The 23,720-nt window shown below is 37.8% G+C and overlaps 1 protein-coding gene across 3 annotated transcripts in view; it reads right to left on the reverse strand.

Moving 5' to 3' along the window:
• Positions 1–4,236: 4,236 nt before the first annotated feature.
• TICAM2 (TIR domain containing adaptor molecule 2) overlaps positions 4,237–23,720 on the reverse strand; it is a 30,840-nt gene continuing 11,356 nt past the window's right edge. Inside the window, exons 2-3 of one of the 3 annotated variants that reach the window (XM_079145348.1) lie at positions 13,574–13,645; positions 4,237–6,898 (exon numbers count right to left, since the gene is read on the reverse strand). In XM_079145348.1, coding sequence (XP_079001474.1) covers positions 6,123–6,839 — 717 coding nt within the window. In that variant the 5' untranslated portion in view covers positions 6,840–6,898; positions 13,574–13,645 and the 3' untranslated portion in view covers positions 4,237–6,122. Of the gene's footprint in view, positions 6,899–13,573; positions 13,844–23,720 lie in introns of all 3 variants that reach the window. The other 2 variants (XM_079145347.1, XM_079145349.1) reach the window with 2 other exon arrangements.

Here is a 23,720-nt window from a genome sequence, read left to right on the forward strand (position 1 = left end):
AGGACGTAAGGGTGGACGGTACCATTATTACCTTCCTCATCCTTCCATTTTAATATGGCTGCATTCTTGTTAGGATTGGAAGCTATACCCAATCCCCTTAAAGTCTGATCTGCCTGTTGAAGTGGCCAGGCTTTGGGCCATTCTGTAATTTTGATAATACTTTTGTCAGCCCCAGTATCTAATAAGCCCTCAAAACTTTTGCCTTCTATCACTAACTTTGTCATAGGTCTATCTTTTGAATCCAATGTTAAAATGACCCTATTTTGGCCAGTAGTACCTAATCCTTTATCTCCCCTAATAATATTCTTTGATGGATATTGATCATGGCAGCTGGGTAAGACCAACAATTGTGCTATATGATCACCCTGAGCTATTATTGCTACACCTCTTGGTGAAGAAGCATGGATTTTTATTTCTCCTGTAAAATCAGGGCCTATAACTCCAGGGACAATATTTAATCCTTTAAAGCAGAAGAACTCTTCCCCAGAACTAGTCCCACTGTTCCTTTAGGTAATGGGCCGACAACTGAAGTTGGTATTGGTTGCACTCCCATCTCTGGAGTTAATACTGCTCTGGCAGAGGCATAGAGGTCTGATCCTGTGCTTCCTCTTGTTTGTCTAATTTGGGAGTCAAGGGGTAATGGTTCTGAGGCACGGACTGGATAGCCCCGTATATTTGTGGGCCATGAGGCTGGGGGCCCTGATTCCCATTTTTTGAAGGTAAAGTGTTACCATCTTTGTCTCTAGTTGATTTACAGTCACTTGCCCAGTGTTTCCCTTTTTTATATCGAGGACATAGTTTTGGCACAGAACCTTGGGGGCAGTCCGTTTTCATGTGTCCAAATTGTTTACATTGATAACACTGTTGGCCTGGGTGGGAGCTGGTATTACCTCTAAGACCCTGTGCAAGGGCTGCAGCCATCACCTGACCTTGAATAAAAGTCTCATTAATATCCCTACAAGCCTTTAAGTAGGCTCCAAGGTTTTTCCAAGGTCTTATTGCTTCTTTACACCATTTATTTGCTTGCTCATATGCAAGCTGTTTGACTAAAGGCATAGCCTGGTCCACATCTCCAAATATACGTCCTGCTGTTTGAATCAATCTGTCTACAAAATCAGCATAGGGTTCATTATGACCTTGAATAACTTTAGATAACTGTCCTTGAAGATCACCAGCACCTGAAAGCGTTTTCCAAGCTTTAGTGGCAGCAGCACTAATTTGTTGATACACACCAGGGTGGAAATTAATCTGATTACCTTGCCCTTCATATAGTCCTTGGCCTGACAGCATGTTTAGATTCCATTGAGAATTGCCCGCAACTGCATTACGTCGGGCAGTATCAGAGCATAACTCCTGGTTAGCCAACTTCCACATGAGATATTGTTCCCCAGATAAACATGCCTTTGCTAAATTACTCCCAATCGGTCGGAGTAAGATTTTGACTTGCAACATTCTCTAATAAAGAAATGGTAAATGCAGCTTGTACTCCATAGGACATAACTGCCTCTTTTAACTGTTTTACTAATTTTATATCTAATATTTGATGATATCTCTGATTGTTTTGATCTTCAAATACCAGGAATATTGAGAACACTGATCGAGATTCTACATCAGCCCACTGTCTGGGGGCCGCCCCTGTGCAGCAGGTACATGCACCCCTACAACTTGGAAAAGAGTGGTGATCTGGATTATATGCTGGAGGGCATGGCGCAGTAGGAGTTAAATGCCACTGAGATAATTTCTTTTCTAGCTCTGTCTCAGATAGTTCCTGTTCTTTAGAGTCACATCCCTGTTCTGAGTCTAAACATCTACTTTCTCTTTCAGAAGCTCAACTTGATTGTTCTTCTTTTACAGTTTCTAATATCTTTTCCCCTTCTCTTCTGTTCTTGAAATTTTGGTTTTTTGGAAGTCAGACAGAAACGAACTAACGTCCATATCATCACAACAACAACAAACAGAAACCAAACAAGAAAAGGTAACACAAATAACACCTTACACATATTCATTTACTACAGGATGTCCTTTGCTGTCTCTTAGGACAGCCTTCTGTCATGTTCCCTCACTAGGGGAACCTTCCGTTAAACCTTAAGGCTACCGTTTCCTCAAATAGGGAAGCCTGCTAGTTGACTGCTAGTTGACTGTGCTAGTGAAAAATTTTCTCCTTTATTACTTACCTGAGCGCTCACTGATCCCCGTACGGGCCACCACTTGCTGCTTGCTGCCGACCAGTGGGACAAATGACACGTACACTTCAGAAGTTCATGAAGCAGCTTCTGCTTTATTCAGATAACACCCTCAATATATAAGCAGTCTCATGCTTAAGCAATTGTAATCATATATGTCCATCCAATTCTATTAAAGGTCAAGCGATCATGAGCTCAAGCATACATGTAAGCTATATCTGTCCACACGCTAAGCGGCTGAACTAATTATCATACAGCCAATGGCAAACACTTCCTATTTTTCTCAAGGCACATTCAGCGTGCCCTTTGGCTCTTTGCCAGTCGCCATCTTGGATGCATGTGGCGTAACCCTGGGGCTCAGGTCTCACCCGCCACAAGTAAGGAGGTTTCAGGTCCATTCCTGGACCAACTCATGCCTGGGAATTTGCAAAGGTGAAGGACAAGGCACCTAGATATAAAGCAGCCCAGAATTTTCTGGAAAGGATTGACCCAGGCAAGCAACCTGTTGAATTCAGGGTAGAACTGAAGTTGGATGGGAAAACAAGGAGCAAAGCTGATCTGTGCATCTCTTACTCCTCCTCACTGCCCAACCCAAGGGAAAGAGTATAAACTTCAGCCTATTTCCAAATGAGGCAAAATTATCTGGGAGTTGCTAAATCCCACAAAGGGGCTACATTAAATGGGTTAAATATGTATATAGAACATTCACAATGCTGTGCAACCCACCATGTTTCCAGAACCTTTTCATAATTCCAAACTGAAACTATGTACCCATTAAACAATAACTCTCTATTCCTCTTTCACCAGTGCCTGGTAATTTATTCTTTTTTCTGTCTTATGAATATCCCTCATATAGGTAGAATCATACAATATTTATCCTTTTGTGTCTGTCTTATTTGTTTAGCATGATGTTTTCAAGGTTCATCCACTGTTGTAGCATGTATCAGAATTTTATTCCCTTTTAAGTCTGTATAATATTCCATTGTATGTTAAGAACTTGGATTTGAATGACACTTTCAAGCTGCCATACCTGAAAGAAGTCTTATTAAGTTAGATAATAACTATATCTATGGTTTAGGCTTTGTGGTACTGGGTTTTCCAAACTGACACAAGAACACAACTTACAGTTACCATCAAGAACCCCATGATGGGCAATAGGTATGTGAACTGCTAATAGTGGGTGTGGTGTGGAGGAAGTTGGAGGCAGGGAGGATGTAAGAGCATTGTCCCATACCTCTAACAAATTAGGAAAGTTGGGCCATAAACTAGAAAAGCAGGAAAATGGAGTCTAGAAGTGTCAGCTTTGAAGCCAGTTCAGGGGAATGATGGTCAGATGTAGATGCCTTCAGCTTTGTTTTATAGATTACTTTACCATTTTACTCATTTTTTAAGTGTACAATGCAGCAACATTAAGAACATTCTGGTGAAGTTCCAGGATGAGCCAGTCACAAAGTGCTCAAAATGTAAGCTCCCTAGAATTTCTGCATGTGTGTGTTTATTTATATCCATGTGGACATGGGTACACAAAAATGAAGAAGCCCACGTTTACCTCTTTTCAGCATCAGTTTAGCTATTTTGATATTCTCTTTCTACAATTGTTAATTTCTTTCTTTCTTTTCCTTCTGGTACAGAGTATTGAATCCAGTGGTGCTCTACCACCAAGCTACATCACCAGCATTTTTTGAGACAGTCTCCATAAATTGCTGATACTGGCCTCAAACTCAGGATCTTTCTGCTTCAGCCTTCTGAGTAGCTGGGATTTTTTGTTTGTTTGTTTGTTTGTTTCAGTGCTGGGGATTGAACCCAAAGGTGCTCTACCATGAGCTGCATCTTCAACTCTTTTTATTTGAGACAGGGTTTCACTAAGTTGCTGTAAGTCAGCCTCAAACTTGTGATCCTTCTGCCTCAGCCTCCTGAGTGCTGGGATTACTGGTGTGTATCATTGTGCCCAGCTCAATTTAATTTCAACAATACAGTTATTTATTGTGCCTGGTACTCTCTGGAGGAGTACAGATTGATGCGTCTCTTCAAAACACTTTTCTAGTCTTCATTGGAGTTAGAAATAATCAAATTCAGTCAAGGATTAAGAATAAAAAACATTTATTTAAAAAATACCATCAAGAATCTATTCTAGCTTGGCACGCATAAAGGGTGGGTGGTTAATGTTTTATTACGTGAAATTCGAGATACAGGAAGAATTATTGAAAAAGAAAAAGGTTAATACTTATTTAAAAACTGAAAAAGAAAAGTGAATAGTAAGCTATGGTGACAAAAAGAGACATTAAGGTTAAGAACATGTCACCATGCAATGAAAATAATCTCATTCTCTAATATGCACTAATAGAGCAGGAGGTCTGATTTACTCACATTTGGATTGTGGCTGTAAAGAGGTGAACTGCAGTAAGCTGTGAGCAAGCCCAGTACCAACAGGGGATACAGAAAATTGGGGATAAGATGAAAGAAAAATTATAAAGAATGTGTTTGCTCAAAGGGCCCTATAAAAATGTATTTTAAAAAATCTGAGAAATATGTGACTATGAAAGCATAATGGACAGTATTAAAATGCTGAAAATATTAAAAATATCCTTTATTGTAGGCATATACAAAGCCTTCTGCAACTATGCTATAACATTTTGCAAAATTATCTTTACTTGTTCTCTTTATTGCTTCCTAGTTTTTCACATCCAGGGAGAGGACAAAAGCCTTTAAAGGTCATCAGTCTGACTCTGATTTCACAGATAAAGGGGAGTAAGTAGCTTGTCCCCTGTTAACAACCATCCTTAGTGGCAGAGAATGGGCTCAAATCAGGGTCTCCTGCCTGCCATGAGTGCTTTTCTCATTTCATTCCCCATCTGTACTTGATGGCACTCCTGCAATCTCAGATGGGCAGAAGGGCTGTGAGGGAAAGGAATAGGTCTGTTTGAGGCCTCTTTGGCTTGTCTGAGCATGAGGCACTATAAGCAGAGGTGATAAAACACATCTCCTAGCCTTTAAAAATGATCAGCAACACACACACACACACACACACATACACACACAGTTGGGTCACTAGATAAGAAATATTTCCTGAGAAGAACACTATTGGTGAAGGAAACTTCTAAAAGGCCATTATAAGAGTGGCTATTGATCTTAAAGGAGAACATATAGCTAATCACACACAATCATATGCTTTTCAGAAGTTTTCCAAATAAAACCCTGATTACAGATGATGACTCACATGGACAGCCTTGGGCTAGGCACATCTCCACCAAGTCCCTAAATGCCACACTATGGAGTCCTACCACCACTCAATGGAGTCTCCGATGACTACCCTATCAAAAGGGTTGCTAATCAGTGGTGGGAATTGCCTCCAAGTATGCAAATTCCAGCAGAAGGGAAAATACATTTGACTGTGTTCTTTTTAAAAACTTCCCATTCTCACATCTGTTTCTGATTTTATATTCATCAGCACTCGACATTCTAAATGTTCTATTCTGGCAATCCATATTTCTGGGTCTCAGTTCCTGGAATGCTTTGTTGCAATGTTCACGTGCCTCAAAAGGAGGGTGGTCAGACATCTTGGGGTCATTTTCTTCTATGTGTTTTTTGAGAACAAAATTCAGAGACTGAAGTGTTGTCACATTTTGAAAATATATGCCACATATGCTTTTGTTCAAGGCTCAGTTCAAGGACTAAGAACTGAGAATATCATATCCATATTTTGTCATATCCACAAGCAAGGAAAACCATGAGAGGAAGGTTCTTGGGTTCAATGAAACATAAAAGAGTACCATACTTCTACAGATTATCCTGCAGAAATGTATCTTTCTTATACTCCATAGGCTTCTGTAAGAGCAGGCACTCTTTTATTAAAACATTTCTCAGAAATTGCTTTCTCAAGTAAAGATTAATCATTTGGCTCACAACAAAATAGGAGCCAACCATGTGTTCTGTTTCATCTCATGCAATAAATTGTCTTTGTGCCAAATTCCTTGTCTCTCTCCATATAGTTTGTTGTGTCTTATACACGGACTCCTGAAAAATTCTTACTACTTGTGTAGAAAAGCCACGGCTTTCTTCCTCTAAGGCGTTGATGGTTTGCAGAGCGAAGGGTGTCCTTTCCCGGGGAAGGGGACTGTTCAGGGGCCGCATGGGTATGACAGAGTTGTATTTGTGCTGCCTGTTCACTGAATTCATTAAGGATGTGTAGAACTGGAAATTACACCAAGTATCTCTTAAAAAGTTTTCAGTCAATAATAAGATTGTCCATGCAGAACCATTGACAGCATCATCTAAATTCTGTAAATGTTGTCTGCCACATGGCATCTCAGCAAAGATGATTCCAGGCTTGATACCAAAGTCATTTTGTAGCAGATTCTGGACTCTGAGGGCTTCATCTGTGTCATCTTCTGCATGCAGTATCACAAATTTGAGGAATACCTCTTCTTCTGCTTCCTCTTCAGGAATCTCTTCACCTGCCTGAGCTCCCTCCTGACCTCCCGTAAGATCCTCTGTGGTATTGTTATGCTCCACAACATCACCCAAGGAGATATCTTTCAATTTCATGGGGTTTGACTCATGATGGCCTTGACTTGTATCCACACTGTGGCTTGTATCCACATTGTGGCAAGAGAGAGAAAGAGGACAGATATCTACTTTAGACTTCCCGATACCCATGATAAATATCCAAGGTAGAAGAGGAAAGTTTTATTTATTTCTCAGCATTTCTTTTCAATCTAAAAACAACAAAGAAAGAAGAATATTGTAAATTCAATTACAACATTAAAAAAGAAAACTTGGGGCTGGGGTTGTGGCTCAGTGGTAGAGTGCTTGCCTACCATGCATGAGGCACAGGGTTCAATTCTCAGCACCTCATATAAATAAATGAATAAAATAAAGGTCTATCAACACCTAAAAAAAAAAATGAAAACTTTTGTTCAACTTGAAAATCTCCAAAAGGCTATATACTCAGAAAGAAATGGCAAACAGATAATTGGGATATTAAACTACTAGTCTTCCAAGAACTTTACAAGGCCTCCCAGAGGGAGTCCATGGTGAGTTAAACAGAGGATCCAGTTTAATATAGCAAGAGACATTTGGAAAATGTAAATGGAGTTATATAGCACTATAAACTTCCAGGTTAAAATAAAATTCTTTGGTATTTTAGTGAAAAGCTAATATACCATTCTCCCAATATGGAGTTTAAACTCAATTTCCCCATCAAATTACCATACAGACTAGGAGCAGGAAAATAGTTTAAAAATCATAATATTCAAATATTAAACAAGAGTTTATTTTTGTATTAAGCACAAATATCAAATAAGATGCAAATATCTTAAAGATGGCTTTAGGACATCAGCAACTTCAGTGATTTAGCCCAAAGAGAAGATCTGAAATGTCAAATGAAACAATGTGTGCAGGATTCACATTTTTTTTTTTTTCAGTCTAGGGTCAGGCCTTATTGTGGTGGCAGAGCTGGTAGAGAAATTATAATCAGGAGGTGTGAAAAGTAAGAAATATATTTTTCCAGCTGATCCTAGAAATATTGAAGACTATTTATTCACCTACAATTAACATCTCAATGTGGAAACAAAATCTAGAAAACAAAGCTTGTAATTTTCTTTAGTGAACTCAACAAAGAACATTGCTTTATTATCAGAAATTCTAAATTCTGAGTGGAAGAATTACATCAGTTGTAAAAGAAAAATACTGCATGTGAAGTGTTATTTAAATAACTACTGAAAATGTTGGCAAGGTTACTAGTGAGTCCTGCTCCCCATAGGCAGTTCTTCTATCAAAAGACAGAAAATACAGGTTTTATATTTTCTAATATGAGCCACAGTCTATATTCCAGAGCATTTTTATTAGTTATCTATGGGCAAAGTCCAGAGTTCAGAAAGGAAGTATAATTATATTCACAATGACTCACTACATAAACCTAAAATCATTCAGATTGAGAAGAAATTATTCAACAGAAGTGGTGAAACAAAAATAAACCAAAAAAAGAACAAATTAAGGAAAAATACATACAGAATTTCAATCATCTGTATACAAAGAGTAAAAGTGTTTGCTGCTGCCTCTGCCCAGCAAAGGAATTAAAATTGCTGACCACTGCCTGTCATTTGCTATGTCTGTACTTTACGTTTTGGTTCTATGATACTGTTCCACTTACCAGGAGGTATTCTAAGACATAAAAACTCTAAAATATGACAGACATACATCCCACATAATAAAACCAAATTAGTTTGGGCTCTCTCCATTGGTTAGGACTTCTGCTACTGCATTATGAAAAACGTATTACCATGCAAAGCTGCAAAAGAAGCTTCCCCCATATATGAACACAATTGTTAAACCATTCAGAAGCATCTATTTACCAGCATAGTGCCAATTAAAATGATCTTCACCTATCACTGATAGGTTTATTACTTCAACTTTACATCAATATCTTAGTCATTAGCCAGTGCCAAGCAGTGCTCTTCATAAAGAAATATCTAACACTTCTAACATAAACTGGTGTGCAAGCCAGATCACAAAATGATTAAAAATAAATGAAACAATGAAGAATCATACATTTGTCTTATTTTTCTTAAATTCTAATCAGCATAAAAAGAAAAGAAGACTTCAGAAATCTATGATGTGTTGTACCAGCTTGAAAGCACTCTCAGCCGCCTAGTCAGACCAGAGAAGAAAGTGACAACGTCTGAAAAAATGGAACTGTAACCTAATTTGGAGACAGGGAATAAGGAGCAACCAACAGGGAAAGAAGTGTAAAGCTCTTTGCTAGAGATCCATGTTTGCCACCAGAATCATGACTTCTGTGACTGACCTGGGGTGATGGTAGGATTCATCACTGTGGTTCTTTCTGCTAGAAGAAGGGAGAGAACCAGATTGTGCCTGCTCTGAGCCAGCAACTTCACTAATAAGGAGGGCTTGCCAGGCACAGTGGTGTATGACTGTAATCCCAGGGACTTGAAAAGCTGAGGCAGGAGGATTGCAAGTTCAAGGCTAGCCTCAGCCACTTAGCAAGACCCTAAGCAATTTAGCTAGATTCTGTCTCAAAATAAAAAATAAAAGGAACTGGAGATATGATTCAGTGGCAAAGCAACCCTGGGTTCAATCCCTAGTACCAAAACAAAAACAAAATAGGGATAACAGGAGTGAAAGAACAAGAAAGCAAATGTTCTATGGCAAACATGCAAAAATATTGCAGGAAATTAAATAACATGTAAAGAAAAATCATAACATACAGAAGACAAATTAAAAACTGTTTCTATTAAGGCAATGCAGTCCAGAATCTAACAGCTTGAGTGTAAATCCCAGCCCTGCTATGAAATGACTATGTGCCTTGTTGTATAAGTTACTCAATATCTTTGTGCTTTGATTTCATCATCTGTAAAATTATAATTATACTACCTATATTTAGGGTTTTTATGAAGAGCGAAAGAGATTAAAATGGCACATGGCACATAGTAAGTGCTCTCTAAATGTTAGCAGTTATTATTGTTATGAAATACATAACAAAGATGCTAAAGAAAATGTCACTAAATAAATATTTTTGTTCTATGACAGTGCTACTCAAAATGTTGTCCATGAACAAGATGCCAGACTTTGGACTGTTATCAAGATAAGGAGACTATAACAAGATAAGGAGACTGTGACTGGATTTAAATTAACTCTATCAGTAAGCAAGCCACTTAGTTCAGCCTATGCAAGACACTCTCAGTGAAGGAAGAAACATGGTTTTCATTCTAGTGTATACTTCTTACATTATCAAGGACAAACATTTTGAGTGATATTGCTCTAGGAGACACTAAAGAGAATATGTAATCAATGAAACAAAAGTATCAGAGATAACAGAATGAGATGAAGAGGAAGACTAGACACATCAAGGACCCCAATGCTATTAGGAAAAAATAGAAATAGAAAAGAATGAAATAAACATTATTCAAAGTCAAATCAGTTAACTACGCCAAAAGAACTGAGAAAAAAATGGAAAGAAAAAGACCATGAAAATAAAGAAGTCTGAATACAGATATAGCTATGGAGATAAAAATAACCAGTATAAGGAAAACCAATGCACCTGAAACAGAGAATTCAATGAATATAACAAAAGATTAACAGACGCAATGAGCTCCTTCCTTACTTAATGATCAGTTTTAGTGTTGCTGATACAATCAAGCATTACATGCCTCCTGATAAAATCTGATATGCGAAAAAAGTTGAACATGACTCTATTCAATTCTTTAGATATAACTGCCAGTTTACAGAAAGTAAAGAAGGTAAGAAAAATGTTCTTGAAGCCGTGAATGGGGAAAAAAATGTGGCATATCCTTATCATAAAATACCACTTAGCAATAAAAAGGAATGAACTATTGACATATACAATGACATGAATGAATTTCAGACATGTATTTTATGATTCCATTTGTATCAAAATCCAGAGAATGCAAACTGATCTGTAGGATAGCATTTCTTTAGATTTATTTAGGAGGCAGATTTATCACTCCTCTTAACTTGTAGCATTCTTTTTCCTCCTCCTCCTTTTATTGGTGCTGGGGATTGAATTTGAAATCTCACATGCTAAGCACTACTTCCAGCCCCAAGTATTTATTCTTTGTATAATCTTCTTGAGAAATACTTTGTCCCTTATTTTTAAGAATTGACTTTAATTATAGAGCTGTGTCCTACTGTTTTTTCCAATGAGACTTAGTTCCATTGCATCAACTCCATTGAGTGGGGGTTTTATAATTTGAAATATGCTGAGGTTGGAAAATGCAAGCAAGTCCTAAAGAGGTAGTCTGTTTTTCTTAGGACTGAGAGAAGAGCATATAGCTCTTACAAGACACTGTCTGAACACTCAACAAATATTCACTCATCATCTACAAAGTTCTAGAAGCTAAAGTTCAGTGAACACAACATAAAATTATTTTGTTCTTCTGGTGCTAAAATTCTGTTGGGAAAGACAGGTACTAAACCAAGAAATATATTTACTGTACAATACACAAGTACATAAAGTATACATACACATGTGCACTCATATACTGCATGAAAAGGTATTAAGTACTGTGGAAAAATAAAGCAGAAAATGTAGAATTGTTAGATGGAAATTTTGTTTTAAAACAAACTTGTTGGGCTGGGGAGATGCTCAGCTGGAAGAGTGCTTACCTCACAAGCACAAGGCCCTGAGTTCGATCCCCAGTACCACAAAAAAAAAAAAAAAAAAAAAAAAAAAGAACAAAAATAAAACATACTTGTTAGGGAAGAAGGATGACATATAAATAAAGGACAATGAAGTGAAGACTTAATCTGTGCAGATATGTGAAGCAAGAACATTCTAGGCAGAGAATCATGAGCACATGAGCCCTAAGGCTGGAAGTGTCTGGTGTCTGGAGGGCAAGGGGAGATGGGCTTGCAGTGGGAATCAAGTGAACCAAGGACAGAGCAAAAGGAAATAAGTGAGAGGAGAAGTCAGGGGAGCATTTGACCAGAGGGGTGACATGATCTGACTAGTTTCCATAGAATCACTCTGGTAGTGCATTGAGAATAGAACAAAGAGAAATAAGGGCAGAAACAGGAACACTAGTTAGGAGTCTGTTGCAGAGACCCAGTAGACAACAATGGTGGCTTAGGACAGGGTGGTACCAGAGGAACTGTGTCAGGGGCTGAATTTGGAGTCTTTTTGCAAGTAGAATTGACAGGATTTGCTGATGATGTTGGGCAGGCATTGAATATACAGTCTAGAGTTTCAGGGAGATTTGTAGTCAGGAGAAGTATACCTGGCATTTATCTTTATAGAGATTATATTTGAAACCTGAAGACTATGTTAGGTCATTAAGGGAAGGAGCATGAAAAGTAAAAGGAAGTGGTCCAAAGGCTGAGTCCTAGGACACTCCGACATGATGGAAGTCAAGAATGGAAAGAACTAGCAAGGAGGCAGAAGGGCAATGGTCAGGGAGGTCAGAAGAAAACCAGGAGTGTGTGGAGCCCCAGATGCTGCAGGAAGAAAATGGCTCAAAAGAGAGTACTTAAGTGTCTACAAATGTGAGTAACTGGTCAGGTAAGATGAGCACTAAAAAAAGGGCCAATGAATGTTGTTATGTGGAAACTACTACTGACTGAAGTAAGAACACACCTGGCAGAGTGATAGGCAAGGGAAGGAGAAAGTCTACTTGAACAGGGTTCAAAGGAAGAAGAGAAATTGGAAAATGAATATAGGATAGCTGGACATGGAGGAATACACCTGTAATCCCAACTACTCTGGAGGCTAAGGTAGAAGCATAGCAAGTTTGAGGCCAGCCTGGGCAACTTAGTGAGACCCTATCTCAAAATAAGAAATAAAAAAGAACTTGGGATATAGCTCAGCAGTAGAGCATCCCTGGGTTTAATCCCTGGTACTGCGAAAAAAGGAACAAAGAAAGAAAAAAAAAAGATAAAAGGAAAAGAGAGGGAGAGAGAGACGGAAGGAATATAGAAAATCCTTTTGAGAAGTTTTGATACAAAAGAAAGGAGAAAAATGAGGTAAAAGTTAGAAGGGAAGCACTGCTGAGAGGTGATTTGGTATCAAGATGTTAATGACAAGAGAACTGATAATCCTGTGATTATCTAGTGTACAATGAGAGTCACCTGCCTTTGCAAGAAAAATGAACAGAGTTCCATGGTGACAATCAGGGAAGGCAGAGCTAACTTATACAGAGACAGGTAAACTGGGGCTGTGGCAGTGGATGTCTGGGTAAGTTCTCTTCTAACTGCTTCTCTTTCCTGCATAAAACAGGAGTCAAGACCCTTCTAAGAACTGCCTCAAACCTCAATCTCATTTCGAAACAAATAAATCAGGAGAAAGCCTATGGGGTGAAATGATCATGTCTGCCTGGTTATTGCTCTTTCTCATCCCCAACACTGATTGGTTCCCGAGTGTACTCTTTGCCCCAGGAGAAAACCTTTGTGTAGAGAGGGAGGTCAGGGCAGCACAGTCTCTTCTTCCTGTAGAAATTTCCCAGGAGACTCCTCTGGGGCAGTTCCAGCTGCCAACCCCCTCATCCTACCCACAACTAAAAATGGATATACCAGTGTGAATTTCTTTTTCATACCAAGTTCAGCTTCTCTTGCTATTTGTGATGGTTAAATTTATGTGTCAGCTTAGTGAGACCATTGTGCCCAGCTATTTGGCCAAATACCAGCTTAGATGTTTCTGAGAAGATATTTTTTAGAAATGGTTGATATTTACATCAGCGGCCTTTGAGTAAAGCAGATTAGCCTCCATAATCTGGGTGGGCCACATCTAATCTGCTGAAAGGTCTTAAGAGGGTTATTGAGGTTTCCCCAAAGAAGGATTCTCCTGTAGATGGCAACATGGATAGAAATTCTGCCCATTTCTAGCCTTTCGACTCAAGAAAGAATATATCAACTCTTGCCTTAATTTCCAGCTTGCTGCTATTCTCTATAAATTTCAGATTTTCCAGCTGATTCTTGTAAAGTTTGTTGTCCTAGAATTAAGAGTTAATATTTAGTTTGGGCCCCGTGGTTCATGCCAGTTATTCCAGATACTCAGGAGACTGAGGCAGGACGATCCCAAGTTTGAGGCCAGCTTCAACAGGTAAGCAACACACTTGTTCAAAATAAAAACTAGAAAGGGATGGGGAATATAGCTCAGTGGTAGAACTCCCCTGTGTTCAATTCCCATACTGCAAGAAAAAAAAAAAAAAAGAACAGTTAATGTTTATATTTTTAAAATACTTTGATCACTTGAGAAGAGGTTCTCAAATGATAGTAGTAAAATAATTGTCAATAATAATTTGATAATAAAATATATACATATATACAGCTTATATTAGCGTGTTTATCACAGGAAAAGCTTAGGTATTTGAATCACCACCTTTGAAATTTAACACATTAAAAATTGTGGCATTTAGTATTGACTCCTTTACCTTGAAAAGCTTTTTTCTTTCATACCTGAACAGCACCATCTTGTGGCAGATATATGTAAAATCAGTGATTTCTTGTTCAATTAATATTTTATTTGTGTTTTATTGATTTTAATACATAAACTTTGTTGAAACACTCAATGCTGACACCTGCTGAATTTTAGGAATATGAAGCCAGGGTTATTGGACAGATAATCCGAACTCACTGTATGGATACTTTATTTGGAATATCAGGTGCCACCTATGGTACTGTACATTTCACATTCGCAGGACCAAGAGAAGTAGATATTTTTCAGGTAGCAAGAACAGAATTTTCAAAAATGTCCAGGTGAGGGCAAAGTAGGTTAGGATAATTTTGTACTAGGCATATATACATAGTTTAAGTGCACACATGTTGGGGTAGAGAAGGAGGAAGGCAGTAATGAGACAAGGAGAAGGAGGATTAAGAGGAGCAGAAGGGACTTAAAATATGCTCAGGACTTCAGATTTAGTCATACTGGCAGATAAAGAGCCCTGGTGGGTGTTAAGGAAGGGAGTGACATGCTCTTACTTATCTTAGGTTAAAGGAGTTGTGGTAAACTGACTAGGCTAGAGGATGTAAGTCCTAGACTGGGAGAACAGTCAGTTGAGAGGTTATTCTAATAATCTAAGTAAGAAAGCAGAGCCTGGAACTAATGAACTGATAGTAGAGTCAAAAATATCTAGGAGGTAATGGAGGTGAAAGAGGGAAGATCTTGGATGGCTCCCAAGCCTGTGCCTTGTGTAACTTGGTAGGTGGTGGTATGCTTATCATTAATAACTATTATTGTTATCTGGGAGTTTAGCTATGCAAAGAAAGGCATGTATGGATGTTAAGTAGCCAAAGGTGTGTTTTGTAGCAAATACTGCAGATGTGCTTATTCCAGACTTATTCCAATCTCCTTTTAATGTACCTTCCTGTACCACAAATACTAAAAACTCTACTTCTGAGACTCCTTTGAAGTTAATGTCCCCAGAAGTAATTTAAGTTCCATTGGTCAAAGGAGCTGACATATTTGAGTTAAATATGAGGTACCTATTTTCCAAGTTAAGATTCTGGGAGAGTTGATGTGATTCAGGAACTGGTGGCTTCCCCATCTTCCAGGAGGCTTCCTGGTTGTGCCAAAAAGCCCAGATCCAGCAGACCAATTCTGCTACCTGGTTTTGAAAGGTTCTGAAATCTTGTAATACCTTGTAATATTTTTCTGCTTAAACTTCTAGTTGTCCATAACTAAACAGTAATGTACATAATATCCAAATACAAGGCAAAGAACTACAGCATGGATTAGCCATGAAACAGCCTACCATCTGTTTCTGTAAATAACACTTTTATTGGAAGACAGTCATGCTAGTTGATTTATATAGGCAGGGTTGAGCAGGTGTAACAGAAACTGTATGGCCCATAAAGCCTAATGTTTATTATCTAACCCTTTACAAAAAAAGTTTGCCAATCCTTCAACTATAGCACGGCAATGACGAGCTCTGTCAAAATGCTGGGACAGATCTGGGCTAGTGAGATGAGAAACACTGAACTGTTCTTGAACTCCTTTATACCAGAAGTATTTTTAAATCCCAACTAGGCTAATAAATACTTTCAGAAATAGAATGGGTAGGATTTGGATCCATCTTGATCTTAGATTGTGATAATTATCTTGAGAATCAGCTGCTATTTATCTTTTTCTCTTGGGGCTTGCAAAGAATCCATAAGGATGGCAAAGAACCAGCCTGAATAAAAGGATTAATTATCAAATGTTACCTATGATACTTATTTGCCATCAAAGTAAACCAGTACTTGTGCCTTTCATTTTTAGATATTAGAGCTTCCATTAGAAAGTTTGGAGATATGGAATCTATCAAGGCCTAGCATTTTCTATCTTTCCCTCATGGCCGTAGTCATAACTATAATTATGTTTATGATTTATGCTAAGTTTCTCATCTTTTCCACTGGACTCTATTAGAAAAAGGACCAAATTTATCTTGCTCACTGCTATGTATTTCCAGAGCTTAGCATATAGTTAGCATTCAATAAATAACTTTTTAATAGATGATTAGATAATTCCAAATAAAAGTCTAACAGAGTTATTTAGGTTTAGATAGCCAAACATCTCTTTATCACCTCTATCATATAAATTGTTGATTCAACCAGAATAGGAACTAATAAATCCAAATTATTATTTTTTTTGGTACCAAGGATTAAATCCAGGGGTACTTAATCACTGAGCCACATCCCCAGTCTTTTTTATTTTTTATTTTGAGACAGGGTCTTGCTGAGTTGCAAAGGTTGGATTTCAACTTGTGATCCTCCTGCCTCAGCCTCCTGAGTAGCTGGAATTACAGGTATGCACCACTGTGCCTGATTCATTTCAAATGTATTTTGTTGGACTTTTAAAAATTGGTACATATTAATTACCCAGAATAGTAGTTTCATTGTGATAAAATCTGTACTTGTAGGATTTTAAAATGAGCGATTCTGTTACATGTTTAAAGATCATGTGAATAGAAATATGGCACATTCATTATAGGTTAAGTTAGAAAATAGAAAGGATTACAAAGTGAAGAAAAGAACCATCATTCCACCATCAAGACACAAAACAAAACACCTTTCTACAGTGCTTCCAACTCTGGATTCAGAGATTTCTATACAGGCTGGTGTCTTTTGGATAAAAAGCAATTATTACTGCACACTTTCTACACTGCATTTTTTTTTTTAAATAAGGGAAATCCTTTTAGGGGATATATTGTGTTAAAAACTCAAGTTCACTTTCTTTGATACCCATATCCTGTCTATCAGCATGTAGCTGTCTGAACTGTTTTCAGTCTGCTCCCTTTGATATCTATCAGGTTGTTTTATTCTTCTGCTTTTACTCGCCATGCTGTGTCCATTTAATTATCCTTCAGAACCATAAGCCTACCTCCAACCCCCCACTGGGTTTCCCTGACTAAAAATTTCTCTCTTGGCCTGTTCCTCAAATGTCAAAATGTGTTTATTTGCAGCTTCCATTTCTAGTAATGATGGACTAGGTAACTGGACCAATACTGCTATTGAGGGCAACTAGAAAGCTGGAAAAATATAAACAACATAGGCTCAAGGCATCAGAGAATAACATAGTGGAGAATTATGAAACCCAAATCTGAAAGAAAGAATTCTAGAGACCTCACCTCACCCTAGGGTATTTTTCAATTTGGCTGTTGGGGGAGGGTAGTGCTGTGCTGTGATTTAGATGGCCACTCACAGTCAAGGAAACAAAAGTGTGATCCTGGGGTCCACCCAAGTGATATGCAGCTGCATACTTTGGGTTAGGACCCTGAGGTCTACACAGTTGGTGTGAGGGTGAATAGGAAAAGATGGATCCTTCCAGGAACAGAAGCACCATTTTTAATAATCCCCAAACTAAAGTCAGATTAAAGTGACCACAGATTGTTATTGCTTCCAGGAATCTGGCAGGACCAAAGTTAAATCCTCTCTGGAAGAAGAAAAGAGAACCAGCAAAAGCAAGTGACAGTAGGAACAAACCTACAAGAATTCTAGGCTTTCATTAATAACTCTGGTTGCTATGTTCAAGGAAAGAGAAGTTTGAGAATTTTGTCAGATAAATGGAAACTTTTAAAAAAAGAACATGAAAGGTATAAAGTATCATGATTTAAAATATAAGAATTGAAATTAAGAAGTTAATGAATATTTTGAATATCAGATTAGGAAAGCAGAAGAAAGAACTGAAAACAAGTTTCAGAAACTGGAAAACAGGCTAGACAAAGTCATTCATAATAAAGCACAGGAGAGAGAGAAAAGAACAAAGCAATAATTTAAGAGAATATGAAGACTCTGCAACAATGCAGACATCAAATCACAAATTAGAAAAATCCTATGAACCTCAAGAAAAAGAAATTCACACTTTGCTTCTTCATAGTAAAATTGCTAGCAGTTAAAAATAACTAGAAGTCTTTTAAAAAGCAAGGAAAAATAGATTACTCTCAAGTGTACCATAATTAGAAGGTTTCTGAAGAGATACAATGATAGCTTTACAGTGCTGAAAGAAAATAGCTGACAATCTAGTCATACACACAGTAAGAGAAAGCACAAAAAGTCAATGTCAGAAATGAAAATGGGATCTTACTAATGACCTTGCAGACACGAAAATATAACAAAAAACTATCACAAGCCAGGCACAGTGGCACATTCTTGTAATCCTAGCTGTCAGGAGGCTGAGGTAGGAGGATTGCAAGTTCAAGGACAGCCTTGGCAACTTGGTGAGATCCTGTTTCAAAACAAAAAATAAAAAGGGTTGGGAATCTAGCTCAGTGGTAGAATACCCCTGGGTTCAATCCCCAGTATCAAAAAGAAAGAAAAGACTATCAGAAGCAACTATATACCAATAGAAGTGAAAACCAGCATGAAATAGACACATTCCTACAAAAAAATTTCTGAAAACAACCACAAGAAGAAATAAAATCTGAATAATTCTTTTATTATTGAAGAAATAGATTCATAATTGAAAATTCCCCCGCAGATAAAATTCTAGGCTCAAGTGGTAACCAGGGAAATCCACCAAATATTTAAAGAAGAAGTAATAAAACCAGAAGATTATTTTAAAAAGGAATCCTTTTCCAGCTCATGTTTATGAGGTCCTGAATAATTATGACACCAAACCTGATGTTTCACAAAAGGGAAAAGAACATGCCAAGCTAACCCATGACTTCTCAAAAATCACACATGCACATTAAACAGTAGAAAAGTGAATCCTTTTTAAAAAGGGATACTGTATCACAACCAAGCTTGGTTTTTCTTAGGAAGGCAGGATTAATTTAACGGGTAAAAATCAATGAACACAAGTAATCACATTGACAGAATAAAGTATAAAAATATTTTATAAAAAATATAATTCAACATCTCTTCATTAAAATACTCTTAGCAAACTAGGATAAAAAGAACTCTTTCCTTTATCTGAAGAAAAAATTATCAAAAATAACTATTAAAAAGTTTAGCAAGATCATTCTATATGAACAACATAAATAATTCAATTGTATTTCTGTATACCAACAACAAAGAAAAAGAATATTACCAAAAAAGTCATTTTAACAGTTTCAAAAACACCAAATACTTAGGCATAATAACAAGTGACTTTATATAAAAACAATGTCTTTTTAAAAGACAATCTTTATAGTATATAATGGTTGGAAAAATGATGAGAGAACAGTTACATGGTTGCTTGCTTTTTGATTCACTCAACTATATACTTTGTACTGTGCATTTTTGTGTTATATGTTATCACTATATTAAGACATTTTTTAAAAAATGCCAGTAAACAGCCTGGGCCCTTTTCTCTTCTGCATGACTGTAGCCTCACTCTTCTCTAACTTCACACATGAACCGAAAGGTGTTCACTTTGATTGAAATGCCTTTGAAACAATATTTATTCATCTTTTAAACTAAAATATACAATAATATTTATACCATGATCCCAACTCTGTTAAAATTATATTGAATATAAGTCTTTGCTTATGCTTGCTTGAAAGTATGAGTATATATGTATGCATATAGATTCGTACACTCATAAATACACACAATTGCTATTTTTCCTATACAATACCAATTCATGAGGGCACTCTTTCATAATTTGAAATATATGTATGTATGTGCATATATATTTTTCAAGTATATATACGTGTCTCTCGTGTATATATATGTATGCATGTGTGTATATATATTTAAATCTATAACAATACCAAAAGCAGATTTACAGGTTTTTTTGCAGTAGATCAGACAGTTCAGGAGACTTCAGACTAAGTTCTGTCATTGGCTCTTGGCCAATAAATACTGAATTGCTCCTTACTGAGCTTTCCTCAGTCTGAATGGCAGCTTGACAAGGTGTTTTTACTGTGTGCCGAAATTTTGTTTTCTAGCAAACAAGTTCTCATGCATAATGACTAAGGACAAGAGTCAGTAGCTGGACCTGTCATAAAAAATATGATAAATGTTTTTAGCTAAATGCATCTTCAGGAAATGATCAAAGAAACAAAGCACATGCATATTATCAGGCAATCAGGAACTGGTAGAAAACCTCTGGCATTAAGAAGGCAGCATGACTATTCCTGCAGCCTTGCAGGATTGACTTAAATTGTGAGAAGTGGAAGAACTGTAGCTGAAGGTATATCATGACTTCAGGAGATTTTCCAAAGATGGACAAGCTCATCTCCATCTGAGATAATGACTGTAGACCTGATTAAGCTAGTGATCCTGTTTCTGAGTCATCCCCTGCTCTAGGTTTGTAGCACTTGCAGCTCTGCACACTACTCTAGAATGATTTAATGGAGGCTGAGCCACAGAATATACCAAACTGTGTCTTTGAACAGTTGACCTCTTACAAGGTTAAGTCAATAGTATCTGGTCAATAATGTTCTCAATAAGTTAAGACAGATGGAAAGAAGGACCAACAGATGAATAAATTATTCAATCTTTCCTCTTCAATCTGTTCTACCTCAGATATTCTGGATCTTTGTCAATGATAGTAGTAACTATCTACCTCTGAAAAGAGAAACCTGGAATCATTCTAACAATCTTTTCCCTATTCAAACTAACCTTCCCCCAAATTCCATGCAACTAATCTTTAATTCCTTCTAATAATGCTGTCTTCTAAAGGTTTTTCAAATCTTTCCCATTCTCTCCATGTTCCTGCCTTGCATTAGTCCTATCATTAGTCTTTAGATTTCCACAAATATCCAGCTAGTCTCATTGCTTCTTGATCTCTTTCCCTTTAGATTATTTTTAGAAAGATATTTCTATGTCTGGTGCAGTAGTACATATCTATAATCCCAGTGGCTTGGAAGGCTAGGGCAGGAGGATATTGAGTTCAAAGCCAGACTCAGCAAAAGCAAGGTGCTAAGCAACTCAATGAGACCCTGTCTCTAAATAAAATACAAAATAGGGCTGGTGATGTGGCTCAGTTGTCAGGTGCCCTTGAGTTCAATCCCTGGTACTCCAAAAACAAACAAAAAGATATTTTTGCAATGAAAGACTATTTTTCTTTTGCTTAAGTATGCTCTTGATAATACCTTACATCTTCAAGAAAAAATTATATCCTGTTAGAATAATATGCCAGCTCCTCTATGCTTTTATCCATAACATCTGCTCCTACCACACTACTCTTCAGAGCTACAATATCCAACTATTTGCAATCCCCCAAAATGTCTTGCTTCTGTGTCCCACCTGCTCAGCATATACTATTCCCCAGTGTCTGCATTAAGAGTTCCTTGTTTAAAGATACCACTCATGGAATCTATTAGCCAGAAAGCATTTCCTTTCACTTTCTAAGTTAAAATAAGCACTCCTCCTCTGTATTCTCAAAATATCCTGTTCACAGAACTCAACTTGTGTTACTTACAGACCTGGGAAGTGGCTTCCACCTCTTTTTCTCTGTCTTTTTCATCATGATCAATGGCACCATTGTTTGCTCACTTATGAAAAAAACCTGAGGTATCCTTGACACCTCCCTCTTCTTCTCCTACTCCTTTACATCCAAGAAATCACCAAGTTCAAACTCAAAAATTGTTCCACTGTCTACTACATCTTCATTCTAGATCAACATCTCTCCCAGGTGGACTGCAGTGCCCCTTAGGTCTTCAACTTTTGGTCAGTCTAATCCATTCTTCCGTCAAACTGATCTTTCTAAACATACATCTGATAAGTTATTACCATTTTCAACCCTGTACTGGTTTCCTATTGTGTCTCAAATCAAAATTTACTAAGACAATCAGTGATCTGCATGACCTGGCTCATCTTCTGCTGCACTGCCCTTTGCTCCTCCAGCCTCTGCACAGGGGTCTTCATGGGCTTCCCCATCCCCTGGCAGTTTCTTAAATGGACTCAGCTTTCTGTCACAGGATGTTCGGAGACTTTTCATTGCATGTTTGAAATGTGAGTTATATGACTATATTTTCACAGACTATCCAAAATTCTATTGGAGGTAAATAATTAAAATGCTCCAAAACTGGGAATGACAACATAAACTATGTCATATTCATATGATTATTCATATTTATATGATCAAATCTTATTAAATCATTAAAAATATTTAGGAATGTTATAATTTTAATGATAAGAGAAAATGTTTCCATAAATAATACATGAAAAAGTAGACTATAAAATAGTAAATACAGTATGATTTCAGTTTTATAAAAGAAAATAAAGTAATAAGATATAGAAAAATAAATTAGATAGAAAAAATGTATACCAAAAAGTTAGCATCAGACAGGCACAGGGGTGAATGCCTGTAATCCCAGTGACTCAGGAGGCTGAGATAGTTGAATTGTAAGCTTGAGATCAGCCTTAGCAACTGAGTGAGGCCCTAAGCAACTTAGTGAGATCCTATCTCAAAATAAAAATAAAAAGCGCTGGGGATGTGGCTCAGTGATAAAACAACTCTGGGTTCAATCCTCAGTTGGCACTAATTATCTGTGGATTATATCTTTGTGTATATATATATATATATATATGACTATAAATATATAGAAATTTATATTTTTCCTTTGTTTACACATATATGAAGAATATGTATATTACTCTTCTCACACATATATATATATATAAATATAACTTTTTCAATGATGATTCTGCAATCTGAAAAAATAAGCTTTTAATAAATAAAAAAATTGTTTTGGCTTAGAATTTTTAAATACAGGGCATGTTAACTTGATGCCCAGATAGCATCGTCTTCAAATGCCATATGTACAAATTTCAAATAGGTTTAGCCAATCTTCAGGTTTAACTCTATTTCATCTGTTTTTAACATAAATGCAGACTTTCAAAGAGCACAAGTTTGTGAACTCTAAACCAAGTAGAGCTCCTCCAATATTTTAAATAATTATAAGAACTATGGGACAGTACATTCCTCTCCATAATATCTAACATGAGAAGTGAATGTTGAATTAGTTTTTAAAAACTAATCCTGGTCGGATCCAAGATGGCAGACTAGAGGGTGACTGCATCTCCAGTCGCTCCAGAACCCAGGATGCAAGAAGGGGAGGCATTGAGAGACTCGGATTAAAATAGAACCACGGGGTGAGTCTTCCCCCCATCTGGTGAAGCTTGGCTCGGCGGCAGGCCCGGATTCGGGCGGCTTATTAGAGTAGGGCAGGGAAACTAGAGTCTCCCTCAGGCAGCCCTGAGCACTCCACCGGTGGGCTCCTCCCACAGGGCCAGATATTCCAGCTTCTCGGAGCAGGCCGCCCAGTGAGAGCCTTTCTGCACACAACCAGCTCCAAGTCCCTGATCCAGCGCGCGGCGAGCTCCAGCCCGCCCACACGCTGCTTCAGAGACCAGGACAGGGCAGCCAGGGACTTCCCCAAGCAGCCCGGCTCCCTCCGGCGGGAAGTGCCTTTTTAGGCTAGCTTCTCAGAGCAGACCACCCAGTGAGAGCCTTTCTACACAGAGCCAGCCACAAGTCCCCAAGCCAGCGGAGACCTCCGACCAGCAAGCAGCCTCTGGGACCAGGGCAGGGTGGCCAAAGACCTCTCCAGGCGGCCCTGCCCCCCTCCGGCCGCAGGCTTTTTCAATGGGGTGATCCAAGATGGTGGACTAGAGGGTGACTGCATCTCCAGTTGCTCCAGAACCCAGGATTCAAGA

The sequence above is a fragment of the Sciurus vulgaris genome, assembly GCF_902686455.1.
Source record: "Sciurus vulgaris genome assembly, chromosome: 6".
Classification (NCBI taxonomy): domain Eukaryota; kingdom Metazoa; phylum Chordata; class Mammalia; order Rodentia; family Sciuridae; genus Sciurus; species Sciurus vulgaris.